General features: G+C 38.2%; 2 protein-coding genes across 4 annotated transcripts in view; one reads left to right on the top strand and one right to left on the bottom strand.

Moving 5' to 3' along the window:
* The first annotated feature begins 1,099 nt into the window (after window positions 1-1,099).
* On the top strand, window positions 1,100-14,608 carry vdac3 (voltage dependent anion channel 3). Of its 2 annotated transcripts, XM_023344226.1 has the most exons (10): window positions 1,103-1,200; window positions 4,755-4,871; window positions 6,739-6,810; window positions 7,778-7,827; window positions 10,003-10,155; window positions 10,239-10,291; window positions 10,370-10,597; window positions 12,194-12,344; window positions 13,573-13,630; window positions 13,732-14,608. In XM_023344226.1, exons 2-10 carry the CDS (start codon window positions 4,757-4,759, stop codon window positions 13,821-13,823), a joined length of 972 nt encoding a protein of 323 aa, XP_023199994.1. In that variant the 5' UTR covers window positions 1,103-1,200; window positions 4,755-4,756; the 3' UTR covers window positions 13,824-14,608. The 2 variants fall into 2 exon arrangements, with proteins under 2 accessions (XP_023199995.1, XP_023199994.1); XM_023344227.1 differs by lacking the exon at window positions 4,755-4,871 and having other exon boundaries at window positions 1,100-1,200.
* A 540-nt stretch (window positions 14,609-15,148) lies between these two features.
* The window catches only part of ikbkb (inhibitor of nuclear factor kappa B kinase subunit beta), a 30,725-nt gene continuing 25,067 nt past the window's right edge, over window positions 15,149-20,806 (bottom strand). For both annotated transcript variants that reach the window (XM_023342976.1, XM_005794842.3), the window contains 9 exons: window positions 20,438-20,589; window positions 20,243-20,304; window positions 20,068-20,168; window positions 19,934-19,983; window positions 19,744-19,843; window positions 16,641-16,788; window positions 16,348-16,445; window positions 16,008-16,101; window positions 15,149-15,923 (listed from right to left, as the gene is read on the bottom strand). In XM_023342976.1, the coding sequence (XP_023198744.1) occupies window positions 15,864-15,923; window positions 16,008-16,101; window positions 16,348-16,445; window positions 16,641-16,788; window positions 19,744-19,843; window positions 19,934-19,983; window positions 20,068-20,168; window positions 20,243-20,304; window positions 20,438-20,589 (865 nt within the window). In that variant the 3' untranslated portion in view covers window positions 15,149-15,863. The remainder of the gene's footprint in view (window positions 15,924-16,007; window positions 16,102-16,347; window positions 16,446-16,640; window positions 16,789-19,743; window positions 19,844-19,933; window positions 19,984-20,067; window positions 20,169-20,242; window positions 20,305-20,437; window positions 20,590-20,806) is intronic.

Raw genomic sequence — 20,806 nt, 5'->3', positions numbered from 1 at the left:
TCAGCAAGTAGAAATAACCAGAGGTGGGCACAGTACCATAAATTGTGTTCAAGTAAAAGTACTTATACTTCAACATATTTTTACTCAAGTAAAAGTAAAAAGTAGCTGTCGAAGAAATTACTCAAGTAAGAGTAAAAAAGTATTTGGTACAAAGTCCACTCAAGTACTGAGTAACTGATCAAATGATCATTAATTTAATATTTCAAAATTACATAATCAGATGGACCAAAATATAAAGTTAAGTGGAAATTTGGGAATTTCAAGGACCAAAATGCAAAATGACAATAATTCATATAAGTAACAAAAAATAACAAAATCAGGCAGATCAGTTTCTTTCAATAAAAAACGTATGAAACCTTAACAAAAACTGCAGGTGTGTGTCTGTATCTGGTGATTTTTTGGTTAAAACATGTTTGTTCTTTATTCAGTGAAATGACTCACAGTGAGAATCCAGAAATTTTACTCAAGTGAGAGTATTGATACTTCATAATAAAATTATTAAAATAAAAGTATAAAGTACAGTATAGAAAAAACCCCCCTAAAAGTTTCCAAAAGTTACTCAAAAAAAGTAATTGAGTAAATGTGACTAGTTATTACCCAACTCTGGAAATAAATGATTATTCTAACTGATCGATTGATAGGTGGATGTTGCGTTTTACCAATGGATGGGTGTATGGTAATCAAAACTGAACAAACACTAAAGTTTAGTCTGATTTAATGTCAAACATTGAAAAAAAAAGAGTTTATATGTCTGTTTTACAGTGCATGTAAATGTCTGCTTTCAGCTTTATGCCTCTACAGAACAATTACAGCCCATGACCTATACCGCAAACATTTTTCAGGAGTTTGTATTGTAGATATCAATTAATCAAGCAGTACTAAAATATTATTTGTGGGAAAAAATACATATTATGTTCTGATCAAATTTCATAGTACAGTACAAATTATGCCACGTCAGTTAGAATATTATGCAAGAAATGAATCAGCGACCCTTACAAATGGCCGCTGTATTAGAGAGGTCCAATGTTTATTCCCACTTATAACAGTACAGCCGCTAACCAGTGACATTTACATAACTGCCCCGCCCTCAACGGGAGGCTTGACTGCGCATGCTCACGGAGTGTCTGTTGGTGCTCTCTCCTTCACTCAGCTACACTGAGCAACGGTGCGAAAGTCTACACACTCCGTTGTAAATTTAAGGTAAGATACAATAACTTTACTGAAGCTGTAGCTTCTTAAACTTGTCGCGGTGCCTGTTTGTCAGCGTAATTTGTAGTTGTTGACAAAGTTTGCCTTGATTGTGAGTGAGAAACGAGTCACAGAGGGGGAGTGGGGGGCACCGCAGACGCGTTGCCAGGTTTTGATACTAGTTTAGGCCTGTGTTTGTTGTAATCAGTTGTAATAAATACATAAAAATCCCTGCAAGCGGCAAAGTGCTTCAAACCCACTTGACAAAAAGTGTTTTTATAAGTTTACACATTTTATTAGTTGCATTAATTCGCATCTAGATGCGCTCAAAAACAATAACTGGTGAAAAGTTTATGTAGAAGTGTTGACTACTTATTTTTAAAGTATGGGGGGGGGGGGGGGGTATTTATAAAATGTCTGTTTCAGTGCACACTGCATACAAGAGTTACCCTTAGGAGACATCCCATGTGATGAACATGTTCCCCTGAGGGTCAAAACGACAGGATGCCATAAATATTAAGGAAATTTAGTCATATGGAATTCGTGAAGAAGCACAAAAACTAGCAAAACAAAGACTTTTATCTCTCTGATGCTTAATTTAAAGCCGTGCTAAATGATTTCATTATGTCTTTATGATGCAAATTGCTTTAAAAAAATGATGATGTATATATTTTTAATAGTTTTTATGTAAATTTATGCTATTGGTTTTTATGTCGCTATCCAAAGTTCTGAAGTCAGGTTTCAGTTCTCTGTCCGTTTCAGATAAAATTAACTATTAGAGATGCAACAATTAGGCCTTTTCTGGCCGATACCGACTTTTGTTTTGTTAGTTGGTTTTGTTTTCTTTCAAATCTTAACTCCTTTTCCTAATTTTTCACAGATCCAGATTACTTTAAGTCCAAGGACTATTACATAAACATAAAAACAATCCTCCAGGTTATAGGAAAGAGCCAGATGTGGCCGAAGGTTTTCTAAAACCAGAGAGATTTAGCATGATGTTATCAAATTAAGATATGGGGTAGGGCAGAGAGGCAAATGTTCAATGTTAATAGTAATTATTAAATCAAAGCTTGCAACTCCAGTATTTTTAAGTACTTTTGAGCAAAGCATGTATTTTGATGCAGTAATGTTGAATTTATCAAAAATCAGAGAAAGGAGACATGTCCATAAATGGACAAAAAAATTAATCCAGTACTTTTTTTAAATTGAATTAGACTATCAAAAAACCTGTAGCACATTTTTTTTATCCTTTTTAGCTGTTTAAAGTCTGCAAGAAAAATATTGGAAACGGGTGGCTAGATCTCAAACAGCCATTAAATGAAATCGGTGCACCTCTGGTTCCTAACTTGTATCATATTTTTGTTCAGTGTGGTACAATTTCATAGTTTTGGTGAATTTTATAATTAGCAACACTACTCTAGGATTTCTTTTAACATTTAACCTGCCGATCACTGATCGGAGCTGATTGAGGCAAATTTAGGTGACTGATTTCTGTCTCTTTAATAAATAAAAGGTGACAAAAGGTGATGCTGTAACTATTATTGAGGCCAAATACCACAGGTGAACATGCAGAATGGATGTTTTCACTGCACACAGAAAAATAATAGTCAAGCCAAACACATCCAATATACCACATAACATGGAGCAGCTTAGGTTCAACCTATAATGTGTTTGATGGTCATCTTTGCTGTTCTGGGCCTTATCTCTCTGTCTCACACACAAACACACATTCCTTCAGTATATGCCACAACCACACACTACCTTGGTTATCTAGAGATTAGGCTGGTGTTGAGTAACTGCTCTTTTTACACATTTTAGATTGTTTTCCCCCTGTCTCTCTCCCTCAGCAGATGTTGAATAGGTCACTTATTTCCTTAAAATCAGACTAATAGTTGCATTTTACCCAAGAACAATGCAACAAATGGCTTTATAGATGCATTTTCTTAGGTTTCAAAGCAACATGTATCAAAATAAAGAGACTGCTTCCAACAAATTATGTTTGATTGTCAACAACCACCATTTTGTGTTTGTGGCCCCTTATGTGTCCTTTTGACCTTTCAGTTCATTCTGGGTTGTCTAGTTGTTGCCTAATTAAAGTGACACTGGGAGTGACAGGCCCACGTTTGCCTGCATCCACAGAGTGGAGGTATAATAGGGATAAATACATTTATTTTATATGGTTTTATTTCAATAGGTTGATGTTAGATGAGGACACATGTTGACTGCCAGGTCATGTGTTGCAGTGTCATGTTTACTGGAGCCAAACTTAGCGGCCAGACAGACAAATGAAGGCCGTGAGGGGAAAGGGGGCAGAGATGGACAGTGTGAGAGGAGGAGGAGTGTCTGTCTGATGCTGAAATGACAATGACTGACAACAGGTTGCATGCTGTCAGCAAGTATGCAGGTCAGCTGCATACTTGCAGATACTGAGGAAGCTGAGGGAGAAATTAGGAGCAACACAGAAGCCACAAAGCTTTCTGACACCGACTGAAAGAGAATAATTTAAAGCTTAGCGACCCTGAAACCTCATTGATGGGACTGGAGCGAAAACATGACAGAAAGCTTTTTGCATCAGTTTAAATTAAGGTATTTACTTTGGTAGAGGCCAATGAAATTCATTTCTTTTTCTGACCACTTTTATTTCCTTATTAATTTAATTAGTTTTTATTAAATATTGTCAGTTATTAAGATGGAAGAAAAAAGTTGTTTACGGGGAAAATAAGTTATGTTTGAAAGAACAGGAAAAGTGGTCACAATTCACATTTTCTATGTTTTTATACTTCTTTTTGGGTCACCTCTGCTCCTAATCTAAATAGTTGTAGTCCAACATTGATGAAATACTTTTTAAGGCCTGAATTATTGAATAGTTAAACAGAAAACAGTAAATCTGACACTTTAGTTTATAATATGAACATTTACAAAGAGTGAAAAATATTTCTATTTATTAGATTTTTATTAGAAATTAGTTTGACTAAAGGGCATTGCATACCACAAACATCAGACGGTATGTTAAATTTATTTATTGCATTTCATTTATTTGTGTTTTTATGCCCCAAAATTCTCTGATTTGTTCTGAAGCTTCAAATGTCAACAGATCAGAAATTGATCACAGAAGCGCTGATCTGTGCATCTCTAATAAACATACTTTACTCACTAGCTTAAAATCTCACTGCTGATTTGCCTTTGATGAAATATCCAGTCCTGTTGACTGAAATGTTAAAAAAGGTATAATTGTGGAGATGTTCTTGTATTTATTTGGTTCTTGTGGGTTATATTAACTATCGAATAGCATGGAATCCTTTTTGTTGCTTTGTAAAAAAGCTGCTAATTTCAAGGTTTTTTACCAGATGATCAATGTGCTTAAATGCTCCAGATGTGGAATATAGTTTATAAAGAACTGTGCAGAAAGCCCACATACTATTCTGCTGACCTGTGCGTAATATTACCACAGTTGCCATAAAATATGCATATATCCAGTCACAGTCCTGTGAGCTGAAGATGTCAGAACTTTGCAGAACTTCTCGCCTTTCTCCTGTTCCTCTTGGTGTTTCCCTCGTCTTGAGGAGACATGGAAGAGAAAGTGGGGATTGTGGTGCTGCAGGAGGAGAAGACAGAAACGGGTGTGCAGGCAGAAAACAAAGATGTCTGTGTGGCATGTGAGCACCACGCCCCTGAGGGTCACGGTGAGTGGAGGGTGTGCATGGAGGGAGACAGAGGAAAAATAATCATCAGGGTCCCTCGATCACTTTGGGGTGACGGCGCTGACCTTGGAGCCCCTATTAAAGATTTTCCAGTTTCAGTTGGTCTGTTTCAGGCATTTGATTGGACTACACCGGTTCTGTCTGGGATACAGTGCCTGATGGGCAAAGTCCAACTCTTCTGCAAGAAGATGATGGGTTTAAGGGTCAGGGCAGGGGGCAAAAGAAAGAAAACAATCAAGTCTAACATTAACCAAGCTTTACTGCGAGTGAAGGCAAAAAAACTTTTGCAAATGCTCGGTTAGAGTCACCTTGTCAGAAATGTCTTCTTACCTCTCAAGGTCATGCCTGCATGCATGCATGCTAACTCAGGGGACCCTGATGACGGCTCAAAGCAGTGCAGCGCTGTGCAGGGCTGCAGCAGCATATAGCTGCTGACTGCAGCTACATGCTGCAGGAAAATGCAGCAGAATCCAGCTTTTACTACTTAAGTTAGCTCTGCTGCGCTCGCTTGGTCGTATGTCTTTGCACATCATACATATTACATCTCCTCCTGCTCTGATGTGTTGCATAATGAAGGATTTTGTTTGTCATGCATTTTGTGAGTGGCAACAAGTTGTCTGTGGTTCTGCATGTCTCAGCAACTGTTTCATTAGCTTAATAATGGCGGCTGGATTGTGATGGGATTGCTGCCAAAGAATCAATAGTTTCACATTGATGGGCTGGAGATGTCAGTCACACAGAAAGAAACCCGTCTGCTGGCTGGATGGCGCGTGCTGAATGTTGGCTCTTCTTTCTGTTGTTTAATGTATGGATACAAATGATATTCCCAGTGCTTAATGTTCAGTTAAAACTATTTTGTTTTATTTCAGTCTCAGTTTGATGTGATTGGACTAATTATTTAAGTATAGTCCACACATGAGGTGAGGCCTTTGCTAAGATGAGATGCTTGACTTCAGTCTGATTAATCTGCTCCAAATGTGTCGTTGTCCTGTTAAAACATTCAGCTGTTTCCAGTTTTAGACCATATAGTTCTCTTTTTTTAAATTAAAATACTTATTTGAATGCATGCTTAAATAAGTATGCATTTGAAAAATAAACATCCACACAAATGTAAAATCTGTTCATCCAATTCTTAGTTGTACATTTTATTTAGTCTGTTGAGTAGTTTGTTTCACCATGAAAAGAAATATTATAAAAGTCAAAATCAATACCTCATGCTAACGATGAGTGTTTGCAAACTAAACTATACTATAACAATATGTAGAATATATCTAATTTCCTTTTGAATTTGCTTCAAAGATCTGATTTATTTCAGTACTTTCTTAAAGTGGTTTTGGAAAGAAGATGCTCAATGATTCCTATTTTTTTGTCACATCTATTTTTGAACATTTTATGCAATGTTTTCTGGGCTTGTTGTTACTTCTACTGATGTTTTTCCTTATGCTTCAAAATGTTTTTTTTTTTTTTTTTAAAAAAAGCTACATTCAATTAATAGCTTTTCAAAACTTGCTGCTAAGAACTGCAGAAAAATGCAACATTTTTCAGTAAAATGCTTCAAAAATATCTACTTTTTGAGATAACAGTAAAGTGGTGAGTGGATCAAGACCATTCTACAGATAAACTGGAGAGGAAAAAGTGGGCTTTGTTGAACAATGGTCTGGAAATAGAAAAATGAGTCATCAAGCCCAAAACGTAACTTCAAATGGAAACTAAACATGTGGAGCATTTTGGTTTAGAAATATTTCTAATCTGCCATTATGCATCTCTCAGGAAAATGCAGCTAAGTGTGTATCTGCGTGTTTTTTTCTGTTAGTTAGAATTTAAATGTAGACTGGATGTGTTTCCTCAGGAACAATGGTTGTCCCCCCGGCGTACTCAGACTTGGGAAAAGCTGCCAAAGATATCTTCAACAAAGGCTACGGTGAGTCACGGTACTAGATTAATGTGGATTCTGTCTATCTAATCAATCTGTTAATTAAGTTTATTTGTGTAGCACATTTCAGCAACACAGCGTTTCAATGTGCTTTACATCATAAAAATACAAAGTCATTGAACAGACATTCAGTAATTGAAGCATTACATTTTGTTAAGTGCCGTCGTTACACATCATATTGTTGATTAATGTTTCATTGATTATGTTTAAAAAGCAACTCTAACCAGCTCGGTTTTTAGTTGAGATTTAAAGGCACTCAGTGTTTCGACTGTTTTGTAGTTTTTTGGAAGTTTGTTCCAGATTTGTGGTGCATAGACGCTGAATGCTGCTTCTCCTTGTTTGGTTCTGGTTCTGGGGATGCAGAGCAGACCAGAACTAGAAGGCCTAAGAGTCTGGAAGGTTGATACAACAACAGCAGATCTTTAATGAATTATGGTGCTAAGCTGTTCAGTGATTTATAAACTAACAACCATATTTTAAAATCTATTCTCTGAGCTACAGGGAGCCAGTGTAGGGATTTTAGAACTGGGTTTATGTGCTCTAACTTCCTGGTTTTAGTCAGAACGCCAGCAGCAGTGATCTGGATCAGCTGCAGCTGGAGGATTGATTTGTTAGGCAGACCTGTGAACACACTGTTGCAGAAATCAATGCGACTAAAGATAAACGCATGGATGAGTTTCTCTAGATCTCGCTGAGACATTAGTCCTGTAATCCTGGAAATGTTCTTCAGGCGACAGAAGGCCGACTTTGTAACTGTCTTTGTGACTCTGAAGGTTCAGGTCTGAGTCCATCACTACACCCAGATTTGACCTCTAGTTTTCAGCTCTGTGATCATTCAGGACTCATTTGCTCCATGGTGCACATATTAATTTATTCTGCAACTTTTAGAGCAACGCTGCAGCCACAAAATGATATTTCTCCAGCCTTTCCTTTATTTCCTGCTTTTCTTTGTCAGGCTATGGAGTTATGAAGCTGGATATCAAGACCAAGTCTCAGAATGGGATTGTAAGTGGTTTTGTATTTATCTTTCAGTCATTAGAGTTAAGCATTGAACTTAAGAGCTCTCTGTCTTGGATCTCATCTACTTCAAATATAATAGGCTGGATGTTCTTCCTTTTATCTCTAAATTGCTGATATAAGATATAAGTTTGATTTTAGACATTGTGTGTTTTCTTTTAAATCTCTTCTTTCCAAACCATGCAGTGCTCTGCAAGAACATTCACATATGCCACATTACTTTATTGTGCTTTATTGAGATTTTCTGTGATAGACCAACACAGATGAGTACAAAATTAAGAAGTGGAGGAAAAGTAAATAGAAATCTGATGGATGCAGTACAGAGTAGTTAGTTTTTGCCACACAGTAGCCTGTCACAATAAGCAATATATCAATAACTTGCACAAGAAATTAAAATATCAGCAAAAATTTCTATTTGTTGGCTTGTTTGTATAGTTTGCTTAATTTTTAAAGAAATGCTTCCTGTAATGTTATTGAAAAGCTGCCATTTTGAAAAATGCCACGAACATTTGACACAATACAGAGTGGTTAGTTTGAACTTTTATTTATTTGATAAAAGTCTAAAAACTGGTAGTTTTTCCTGTTTTCCTGTCTGAGCCTGATGATTAATATGTCGTGAAAGGCAGTTTTGTTTACAGAAACTTCATAATCCATTTTATTTTTTGTTTTATTTGTTTAGTTATCTTTGATATTTAAAATGTCTTCCAGATACAGTGTTAAATATTCATCAGAAATGAAAATGTATTGATCTTTGAGTGGGTGTACCTGCACAGTTATCATTATATTAGATGAAAATGGCCTCAAAACAACTATAGTATAATTTCTGGGACAATTTATCGTCCAGCACTATTTGTTACTGTGACAGGTCGAGCTGCATGTATTGTTTTTATAACCTTCCCTGTTTGATCAACTTTTCCTCGCCTGTATCCCTGCCCTGTCTTCTGTCTTCCTGAGTGTTTTTTAATCACTAATGCCTGTCAGGCCTTCACAGAACAGCTGGATTCACTCCTAGTGTCTAGGTATTAATAGGCGACGTCTGAAGACTGCAAGTTGACTTTTTAAAGGGGTATTATTGTAAAAAGGATAAAAAAAGAAAGCAATGTCTTTAATATCATTCAGATTATTATGTATAAAAGAATTATGAACCATATGCTGCTTTTCTTTTATTTTCCGAGTTTGTGCTATTCATTTTTTACATGAAAGCCCATTAAAACACATCAAAGTTTGTGCTTATTAAATGTAAAAACAACTTTAAGCTTCATGGGCACATAAAGAAACATACTTTATGTACGTTATCTGCGGAGCTGCAAATATTTCTTCAAACTGTTGCTCTCCTTAACTTTCTCCATCTCCTTTTTTCTTCTTCTTCTTTGGACTCTGTTAGATGGTACGACAGAGAAGGTCTGTGTGTGTTTCCTCAGACATGATGAGTATCAGCAGGTGTAGCGGAGATTAGCCAGTGATGTGCACAGCTGTTTTTCTTTCCAGCAATTACTGGTCTTGAGTAGCTGGGTTTCCGTTACAAATGTATGCAAAATTTTGTTGATATTCTGCTAATGTGGAAAAAGCAAATTTCCGCAGTTGCAGTGTTTCCGTTAAATAAGAAATGCAACCAAAATCAGACGTAAGTAAATTTGTTCATGCGATAACCCATTAAAAAACATGCTGTGCCATCTTCCTCCTTGCACTTCCTGTTGTCCTCTTTGTCTTTTCCTCCAGCAGTGACATCCATGGGATGCGAAAAACGTGTTTCCATTGCAGTTTCGCGAGATATATTAATTTTGATACAACTAGCTCAAAAACGTTTTATTGAAGAATGTTTCCATTAAGTGAATTATTTTCATAATTCTAATTTGCACCATTAAATGGTCAATGGAAACGCAGACACAGCCGCAGCAGTAGCAGACAGTGTTCCTCCTTAAATCCACTCCACCAGCCTCTCCCTCAGTCCTGCCTTCGCTTTTCCTCACCAGTGATTCTCCAGCTTCCAGTTTTCCTTTTTACATAATGGGCCATGTACTCTTGACATGGCCCATGGTTTCCCACCGCTGCTTATTTTCTTCTTGTTCACTTTCTCACGCCTCTGTGTCAATCTACTAATCTGTGATTTTTTTTCCTTTCTCATTTCATTTTCCACTACTTCTTCCCTCTTTGTCCCTGCAGGAGTTTATCTACTCGGGCTTCAGCAACACAGACACAGGGAAGTCAGGAGCCCACCTGGAGTCAAAGTGCAAAGTGAACAATCTGGGTCTCAGTTTCAACCAGAAATGGATCTCAGACAACACTCTGTCCATGGACATCACCATGGAGGACCAGGTTGAACTCAGAGTTGTTTTGTGAAAAGCGCTGCACTCAGAAATTGAAAGAATGAGTTCACTGGTTGTCTCTTGTGTCTTTAGCTGGCTACAGGGCTAAAGCTCGGATTGGATACAATGTTTGTTTCCAGCACCGGGTAACAACAATCCTATTCATGCTAAAACTACAAAGTTAAATTAAACTTTACACTTATGCTGACCTGCTGTCTGTTTAGCAAGAAGAGTGGCAAAGTGAAGAGCGGATACAAGCGGAACCACATGAACCTGGGTTGCGACCTGGACCTTGACAGAGCCGGTCCCACCGTCCACACGGCCGCTGTGCTGGCCTTCAGCGGCTGGGTCGGCGGCTACCAGATGGTCTATGAGACCGCCAAGTCTAAAACGACTAAATACAGCGTTACCTTTGGATACCAGGGCTCTGACTTCCAGGCGCACGCCCATTTGTGAGTAAGGGTGGGCGATGTAGACTTAGAATTTCACTGCGATATTTTGTAGTACTGTTGTAATTCTGATTCAAAAAATTATTTATTAGTTTCTTTTAGGTGACTGTCTGGTTGTGATTGCATGGCACAGAATTTATAGCATCACAAACACAAATGCTGTTCTTGAAATAGGCTTCTTACTTAAAGAAGTTAGACTTAGATAAACAAACTGCACACAGTGACTGCATTAAAAATTTACTGACACTGTATGGATGAAAAGATAGTGGAGAAAATAGTAAAAATAAAAAATATGAGATAAATACTGTCAGTTTGTCAATTGAAATTGATCAGGACAATGATCCTGATCAATTTCAAAATCTAAATCAAATTTTGATTTTGAATCAAAATTCTTATCATGATAAGAAATTTTTCACAATAAATGATACATGATATAATAGATGCCCAATATGAATTTGCGATCATCTTGCAGAGCTAAAACTGTGAAGCTGTATTCTAAACACAGTTAGAGCAGGTTAAATATTAACTAAAAGTTGTTCATCTGGTGTTGCTTTAGCACCACTACACTTTAAATTCAAGGTAGCAGATGCTTAATAGATGGCGCCCGGCATTTAAAATGTGTAAAATTAATTTAATCCTGTTTGACCAGGTGTGATGTACAGTTAGTATAGTGGTGTCCAAATGTGAACCCCAAAGTCAAACGTACTCAGTAGGCAAATTGTTTTTCCAGCTTAAAACATGTTTTATCTGTTCACAAATAAATTAAACATGCAATATTTAATAAAACAAAGTGGCTTTTTTTAAAACAAAGGCATAGAGTTGAGTAACTTTTTGTGTAATTGTTTTCTAATTTTTAGGTCTAGAACATCTTTTGATCTATTCTCAGCAAGAAAAATTAAAACTATTCAAAAAACCTTTTTTCTGTTTAACCAAGTTTAGTAAATAGATGTGCTCTAGTTTTATTTTTGTTTTTTTTAGGAAAAAAATACTGGATGTTTATAGCTCTTCTTGTAATGAAATTGAAATTAAAGGAAAACGCAGGTATTAAAAGAAAAATCAGTGGTAAGAGTTACTAACTTTAGTCAGAAAATACCGCCAAGTGTTTAATTAATGTGCTACACTTTCAAAATGCTAGGGGTGTCTATTAAATGTCTGCTGACTTCTATTAAATATACATTTGAGTTTCTAATAGCATCTGGTAGACATTAGGTGAAGCTGGCAAGCCTGTGATTAATGACCAAAATTGCTTTTCGTACCTAAATCGCTCCTGCTTTCAGGTAATAATTCACATGGGTTTTGGTTGTTTCTTTTAGTGCTTTTGAAAAAAATGGTTTTAGAAGTCCTAAAATATAAATAAAATGAATTAAGGACTATATTCTGATGATTCAAAATTTGTTATATTTAAAATTAAAACAAAATATGAGTTTCAGTAAATTGTATTACTGAAATATGATCTAAGGAAACCTATTTGAAATCCATAGAAGTCTCCCTTCTATTTAAATGTTTCTGATAAAGGAAAAAGTTGTTTCTGTAATAAAGACACATTTTTATTTTTTGGTGTGTTTGTTCTTACGTTGTGCTTGGGTCTTTTTGTTTCAGGAATGACAGTACAGAGTTTGGGGCCTCCATTTACCACAAGGCGAACAAGAACTTGGAGGCAGCAGTGAACCTGGCCTGGACAGCAGGAAGCAACAACACACGGTTTGGGATTGGAACCAAATACCAGCTGGACAAGGACTCCTCCCTGTCTGTAAGAAATAACACATACAGCACATTTATTTACTGGAGTTAGAAATTCATGTTATGAATTACATTTTGTACAAAATCACAGGAGTGGATCCTCTAAAATTAGTGAAAATGTCCTTTTTGAGTGTTGAGAAGCTTTTAATGTGTTTATGCACACAAACAAGGAGGCTGATTTCAGTTCTGCTTCTCCGCTCAATGAAGACAATGAAAATATTAAAGCCGCAAGCGGCGTCGGGCGGCCCTCGCCACTCAGCGCCGCTCCGGCCTCCTGGTGACCGCGGGAGCTCCAGCGACGCCGCCCACCAGCCACCGCAGGCGCTCTCACGCAGTTCCCGCACCTGTCAGCCAGGCTATACACACTGATGCGATCAACAGTGCTCCCTGATGATGCACCAAAAATCTGGTGCAGATATTCTGTGGTGTTGAGGAGATATAGGTGATGGAATAAGCTAGGGGGCGCAGTGGAGTCAAATTACAATTCAATGCTATTAGGCTCTTTAGAGGTGAACAAAGGTCATACATATCCAGTTTGGTCCAAATCGGATGATCCATGTGTGATTTAGCGACGACCGTATGCTTAAGGCGAGGGATTGCAATTCGCCATTTAGCCACAGTCACACGGTTCAACAAGCAGGCAGCATTGACAGAGTTCATCATCATGTCATTTTATGTCAGTTGGCACAAGATTAAACCCATATGAATCATAGAGTAAAAGTAAGACATGGTAGATTTTTGTAGGTCCTGACAAGATACACACGTGTACCAAGTTTCATAATTCTGTGTTGAAGCATGGTTTGGGGCCGATCATTTAAAATATTCTAGGGGGCGCTGTAGAGAAAATAGACGACGCCTATCGACTGTTATGGGCAGATTTTTAAGCTATTTCAGAATGAGCTGCTTTTGGGCGTCTTGTCACTTTAAATCCAAATAAACTGCTGCTGCAACTCTGCCTGGGTTGCTAGGAGACGTATTGAGCTTTGCAGGGTTGCTAGGTAACTGTGCGGTGCCTGTCTATTGGAAGAGGATTTCTGAAGCAGCTCATTTTCCAAACACAAAAAACTCTTAACTTATTGCGAAAAAGCAGCTGCGTGTTTTTTTTTTTTCCTTTTAAGCGCATGGACTGTTTTTAAAGTATTAGAGACCCAAATGGAAGTATATAAATGTGCAAAATGTTAATTGAAGAATAATTCTAATGCCTTGAATTATTACTTTCCCCCCCCCTCTCCTCACAGGCAAAAGTCACCAATGCCGGCGTCGTTGGGCTTGGATACACACATACCCTCAGGCCAGGTTTGCCCTCTGACATTTTGAATGCTACTTTCAGCAGAAACAACTCAAAGAGCAATCACCAAAGTTACCTGAAACTCACTCCCGATGCTCTCCCCATGCAGGAGTGAATATCACCCTCTCTGCGATGATCAATGGGAAGAGCGTCAGCTCCGGCGGACACAAAGTCGGCATGGCGTTCGAGGTGGAAGCGTAAACCAGAGAACGGAGATGGGAAAGGAAAGAAACAAAACAGCCCCAAATGTGACGACACTCAGCAACACGTGAACACATCACCCCTCTGAGTCCAACACACACACACATGCACAGATACACGCTCTTTGGCCTTAACCCTGATAACCTCCAAGACCGACAGTACTGTAACTGTCACCCAGTCCTAATTTATTTTTACATTTTAGTATATCTATGACTTTCAACACAAACCTAAGAGTGTATTTTATCAGTATGCAGCAAAACAATACGATTAACAAATAAAAGTGCACTTTTAACTTGAGCATTTGTGTTTCAGATAAGACGCACGTTCTGAGGCATCTTTTCAATTTAACTGTCTGGTTGGTTTAGTTACGTTCAACTGGATTATGGTAGGATTAACACAGGCTGCTTGTTTGGAGTGTTGTGGTTTTGTTGCATGATTTTAAGACTTTTGTGAAAGTTTGTGCAAAACAGATGCAATAAAAACCGGAGAGAAAGATAAAACCTCCTTCTCAGCCTGAGAAACTGACTTTGATTCTTCCTCCTGACCTCAGTAGCAAACTGTAAATCCTCAGCTGCCTAGATGTCTGTTTTTCAGATCTTATTTGGTTAAAAAAAAACAAATGGGATTGATTGATATTTGGATTTCCGTGTCAACTCATCCTGTCATGTTTCAGCCTTTGTCACATTTCACAACTGTACTGTGGAAGTATAGGAAGTGTCGTTAACATGTAGAACCTCAAAGTAATTTTATCGAATGAGTGAAATAAAAAATGTCAAACACCACAATCTTCTTGATTTGTAGTGTTTTTATTACTAAGTCTTAGTTAATTTATCAGCCACAGAAGAAGTTGGTCTAGTCAAAAAAACCACCAAAGCTCCATCAGTATCATGATCCACAAAGAAGAGTTTTACCAAAACATTTAAACTTACCTTGTGCAGATGCAAACAGACAACTTCAAGATGGACTTGAACTTTCAGCTGCTCACATTGGAAAGCTTTCTGAATAAAAGTTTTATGGTCAAATGAGACAAAAATATTGAAAATGATTGTAGAGTGAATGTGGGGCTCCAAACGTAATGTGCCAACAAGCAAGCATAGAGCTGGTAGCATCATGCTGTGGGGATGTTTAACTGCCACAGTTGCTGTTGCACTTCTTATAGTGGATGAAATTCTTCTAAATTCATCATCTTCCTCAAAACAAACAAAGCTTCTGGAAGAAGTCAAAAGTCTCAAACTAAATATTTTTTAAAAGGCTGAATCTTTCTGATGACCAAAGCTGGAAAAACTAACCCACATACTAAGAGCTGTCAAATGATACACAAAATGTTAATTTGTCAGTATTTGGTTTATTTCAGATTGTGTTTATGAGTAAAACTGTGACAGAGAGGACACCACATTTAAAGAAATGTTACCAAAGGTATTCTTTCACTCAAAACATGAAAATGAGTTAAAATTACACCTGAATTGGTTTAACCAAAGTATAAAAATACCTCTTAATTTCTTCTAGTAAACACTTGCAATAATAAATTGGGATTAAAAGATATTTACAGGGCTAATGGTATAATGTGTGTAATAACCAGTAATGTTTCTCTCTGTACAGTAACAATTTGGATTAAAAATAAAGCGTCTGTTAAAAAAATAATTGTAAGAAGACACACCATAGGGTGGATTGTATTTGTATCAGCGTACATAAGAGGAATAAATCCAGCATAGAAATGGATCTCCTTACATTTCTGCATAAAATTATTTACATTCACTTTAAAGTATAAAACTGAGGATAAAATTTACATTTTATTTGGTTAAGTGTTTGTAGATGTTAAAACCCTGCGAAAGAATTTTAAAAATGGCCAATCTCCTGGTAAATAAGTATTTTACAAAATAAACCCTAGAATGTTAATTTTTAGATCCCAAATTCCTGGAAATGTGGGATCCCTCAGATGAATCTCTCAGTTAAACCCCAGAACTTGTTTCACATCTTCCTGTTGTTACAACCGCCGACCACACGGAGGCAGCAGAGAGTCACGTGTAGGCAAATTCACTTTCAGGAGAGGTCGCTGGAGAAGCTCTGCTCTCCTCGCAGCCAAGTCCATTCCTTCAGCATCTAGGAGAAAAAAAAACATTTTCACCATTCCAGCAGGACATTAAAGAACAGCAGGCTCAGTTCTTTCAGTATGAGTGGACAAACCTCCATGCTGCTCTCTGACTCCTGGATAGTTTCATGCAGTAAACTCTGAAGGCGACCCTCGAACGTCCTGCTCTCCTCCACTAGAGACTCATCCCTGCAGAAACACATGACTCATGGCGTTAATACTCTTATCACAACTTGTCTGTGACTGTATTGCCAGGAAACTGGACTGCATGCAAGCATGAAAAATAAAGAGAGGGTAGAAAAAAGGGAGCATTCGACTCCAAACAACGCCTTCACATGTTTTCTGATGAGTTGATATTCTCAGGGCTTCCTCAGAGAGCTCAATGTTTATCAAAGCTGCATAAGGTTAAAGAGTTGTTACTGATTAAATACTCACTGCTGCTGCAAGCTGTTTCTAGGGGTTAACAGAGGAGGAACGGATGAAGGCGTCCGGAGTCCATCAGGGCTCCCGCTAACAGGGCTTCGAACTTTGCTCTGCACAAAAAAAAGAAAATGCTTTTTCACGCTCGCTACAGCAGGTACTGTAGCTGAATATTTGTGTCTTGATTGTACATTTGGATAACCAGCCGCTTCTTCCTGCTCCTGTTTTACAAATTGTTTTCTTAAAATTTTAATCATTCAAAATAAATAAATATGATATTGTCTGTCAAATTAATTGAGCGTCCTTACACAGGCGATTTTCAGCAGGTCCCAAAGCTCCTTCTGTCGTTTCTCCTGCAGACCCATCAGGACCTGTTCGCTCTCGGCCAACTTCTGAACCACTTCCTCCACCTTCGGCAGCAGCTCCATCACACGATGGCGACACATTGCAGTCTTACTGCACACACACAAAAAAAACATTTTAGCAACTAGAGTGGCTGTTGTTGGGATTTACCTGTGCAAAAGGTAACCATTAAAGGTAACCTGTTATGCTCCTTGAACAGGTTAGAACAGGACTTATGGCAGGGCTGCACCAATTGCAGTTTTCCGGCCTATCACCGATTACCAATCTTTAAATAGCCTGACCTAATGATTTCGATTTAGGTCGATACCAATTTTCTGAATGTCTGAAATGTTACTAAATAAAGCAATAAAGTTGCAAAGATGTCAACAATGGGTCAATCTATCATTCCACCTTCTCTCACGGGAGAGCAGAAGAGGACAGAGGTTAATTTTTAAACTTTTGTGAAGCAGGTAAGATCAACTTACTAAGTACTTAGGAAATTGACAACAATAAATCGGCTGGCTGACAAAATCGGTTCACCCCCAGTCTATGAAACATGTTCAGTACATTTTTAGCACAAAATCATTCTTAGATGATCAAATTTCAGTCTGCTCAATTCTGCCTATTTCAAGCTTTTCACTTTAAATCAAAATAAGCTGCTGCTGGCCACGTCCCTCCTAACTCAACGTTTACATGAAACTGACTACAAACAGATGGACAACTATACAACTGTACATCTTTGAAAAACAGAAGTGGAGCCTCCTGCACAACCAACAAGAATGCAGCAAGTGATTTCTGGATGGTAAGTCAACTACAAAACACTTGTCTTTTCCAGCAGCCATTGTACAGCGCATACAGCGGTAAAACCAGTTGACCAAATGTGCTGGAGCTCATCTTGGGTTGCTAGGTAACAGTTCTGTGTCTGTTGAATGGGATTTAAGAATCAGGAAGTTTTAGAAATGGCTAAAACTTTCTAAAAAGTTGTAGCCGTTTCTAAACGGCTAAAACTTTAGAACTCAAGCAGTTGAAACCCAAATGCAAGTATAAAAACTGGCAAAGTGTGAATTTTGCATAATTTCACCTCTTTAACCTCACACATATGACAACTGCATTATGATGCTAAAAACAAGCTAGGAAGTGGATGGTTTTGCAAGCTTTTACAAATTCTTCTGCAGTGCATCTGCTTGTGTGTTAAACCCTGAGGTTACTGGGTCGGGTGTGAGGGAGCATTCTGGTATTACTGGTAGTGAATGCATCATGCATACATGGCTTGGTTTGGTCAAATAAAATTACAGACACAACCTGGTTGAGTCCAGACTGGACTGGCACGGCTCCAGTTGAGCCGCCGAAGCGCCCGCGGCCTCTGAGCGCGTTGTGTCCAGCTGCTGGTCTGGATTCAACCAAAAAATCTCAAATATGAGGAGAAATCTATGATCTCCATGCCAATGCATATAAACAATCAGACTACTTGTTCGCAGAAATGGCTTTGTGATTATTTAGTTTTCTAGTTCCTCTGTTTGTTTTTGTTCGTCCTGTTAGATCCCCTCGAGGCTTCTTGTTTCCACTTGGTTTTATTAGTCTTACTTGTAATCACTCTGCTCTGTATTTATTCTGTGCTGGTTATCTTGACTCTGAGGTGTGGTTGCCCTGTTTTGTTTTGTCACATGTCTGGGTTTTGTCTGAGTTAACGTCATTAAACCCTTTATTTTTGATTCGGCTCTGCCTCCTGTCTGCATTTCAGTCCTCCATTCGAATAAACACGGAAGGATGTGGCTTTAGGAAAGATTACTTTTATTGTGATCAGGGCCGGATTTACAAGAATGTGGGTCTGGAAACTGTTTTGGTGCCCTATCCAATCAATCAGGTTAATTTGTTATCACATTTCAGCAACATCATAAAAACACAAAAATAAAAAGTTATGAAAGCATCATTGAGCATTTTGTTGAATGCCATCATCAAAGTAATCATCCATCTTCTACACCCTTGTCCCTAGTGGAGTCATGAGGGGTGCTGGTCGCCAGCGAGGCGGGTACACCCTGTACAGGTCGCCAGTCTGTTGCAGGGCAACACAGAGACACACAGGACAAACAATCACACACACACTCAAACGTAGGGAGAATTTTAGAGAGACCAATTTACCTAACAGTCATGTTTTTGGACTGTGGGAGGAAGCCGGAGTACCCGGAGAGAACCCACGCATGCACAGGGTTCTCCGTGCAGAAAGACCCCGGGCAGGGAATCAAACCTCTTGCTGCAAGGCAAGAGTGCTACCAACTGCGCCACTGTGCAGCCCCATCAAAATAATCAATACAAATCCAATATGTTGGTAACGGTTCCAGTGATCATGTTTCAAAAGCAACTCTCAACATGCACTGATTTTATCACTGATTTAAAGGAACTCAGAGTTTTCTCTGTTTTCCAGTTTTCTGGAAGTTTATTCCAGATTTGTGCTGCACAGAAGCTGAATGGTAAAGAAAGATTATTTTGCTAATGCCAATTTCAGTGCATTGAATCCCTTGGTCAATAGTTTCATGTTGTTTCCCCCCCACAAAAAGAGTATAACTTCATAATTTTACTCACCCCATGTAAATATACTTTGTTACTGTTCTTCTTTTGATTTGTTTGCTTTCGTTTTAAATTTACTTTGCTTTTATATAACTTTGTACACTACGGTCATTAAAGTCAAACTACTACTAACAATAATTTTTGAATTTTTGAGTATTGTTTATATCTATAAAAATCCCAAATACTATAAAAACTCATCTGGCATGGCGCTACGACTCTTACATGAAGGACAATGTGTGCAAAACACGCATTCATTAAAACATAAAAAGATAAAAAAATAAAAATTTGCGATCCCATGAAGTTATTTTTTTCACCTTAACAAGCCGTTGATTAAATATCCTAGAGGAATGTAAGCAAGTTCTTTTGTGATTATTAGAAGTTTGACTACATTATGCTATGATAATCATAAATTTGTAATTTATTTCCGTTAGTCTGTTTCTTGGCTGATAAATGCACAGGCAGAGATTAGATTAATTCAATTACATGTGAAAGTCAGTGAAGTACCTGAGGACTGTGTAGAAATCTCTGAGTTTCTTCTCGTAGAACTGCACCGCCTGAACCATCAGACGGGCCGCCTCTGTGCCGTCTCCTGGAATCCGCTGGTCTGAGGAAGGAAAACCAGAACGTTGTTTGTTTCCATTTGCAGACACCCAGACGAGTGCTGATGCTTGAGGGGGAAAAAAAAAGCGCATACCTCTGGGTTTTTCTCTGAGTTTGCGGAACAATTCCATGGCTTTTCCTTCCCTGATGATTAGAAAGCTGAAGTGAGTCTGAGCTGAAGGAGAAGTGGGTTTTTGGTTTTATTTTTAAACTCTGGGTCAGACTCACAGTGTGTCCAAAGTCTCGCCGCTCCTCCACGGCTGCCTCTGCACATCCACGATGTCTGGCTGCAGCTTCATCATCTCCTCTTCCAGTTCGGTCACCTGGGCCTTCAAACACACACATTTTAATCCTTAAATAATCTGAATACTCCTTACATAGACAATGAAACACTGCAGCATACCTGACCACAGCTCAGGGCAATTTGCTCCATTTCCCTCCAAACACTCAGAAGTTTCTCCGACGCTTTAAAATGTAAAAACATACAAGTGATTTCAGTGTCATTCAGACAGTTTGGGATAAATTAGCTTCTCCTGAGCTGAAATGTCAATATTTCCTAATCTAGTTCAAAGGCCTGTAAAATAAAAATATAATGTACCGATCCCTGTGGCCGTCTGCTCATTGTACTTGTCCATGTCGATGTGAAGGCTGGTGTTGAAGAAATCCAGCTTGGCTGTCAGCCGCTGGTACATGGAAACCATCTCAATCTTCTGTTTGGACAAAGTGGAGTTGTGCCGCAGGAGGCTCATGCTGAGAGAAGAAGAAGGAGCAAATGTTCGTTCTGCATGTGCATAAATCTGTAAACAGTGTGCAGAAACCTTGGTTCATTTACTGCCTTAACCTAGTTTGTATTTTCTTTCCAAAAAAGTAAAAATAATCATGTGATATTTTAAAGTCGTCTTGCTAAGTAAGCTGAAAGTTAACGTTAAAACTTAAGTTAAGCTTTAACTTAATTTAAAATTTTAGT

The sequence above is a fragment of the Xiphophorus maculatus genome, chromosome 12, assembly GCF_002775205.1.
Source record: "Xiphophorus maculatus strain JP 163 A chromosome 12, X_maculatus-5.0-male, whole genome shotgun sequence".
Taxonomy (NCBI): Eukaryota; Metazoa; Chordata; class Actinopteri; order Cyprinodontiformes; family Poeciliidae; genus Xiphophorus; species Xiphophorus maculatus.
The sequence above is the reverse complement of the archived record's forward strand: the minus strand, read 5'-3'. Positions and strand labels throughout refer to the sequence as shown.

Excerpts from the sequence above, each read along its gene's own strand:
- vdac3 (XM_023344226.1), top strand. The coding sequence starts at position 4,757 with ATGGAAGAGAAAGTGGGGATTGTGGTGCTGCAGGAGGAGAAGACAGAA. Across the intron at positions 4,872-6,738 it reads CCACGCCCCTGAGGGTCACG|GAACAATGGTTGTCCCCCCG; the intron begins GTGAGTGGAGGG and ends GTGTTTCCTCAG. Across the intron at positions 10,156-10,238 it reads ACATCACCATGGAGGACCAG|CTGGCTACAGGGCTAAAGCT; the intron begins GTTGAACTCAGA and ends TTGTGTCTTTAG.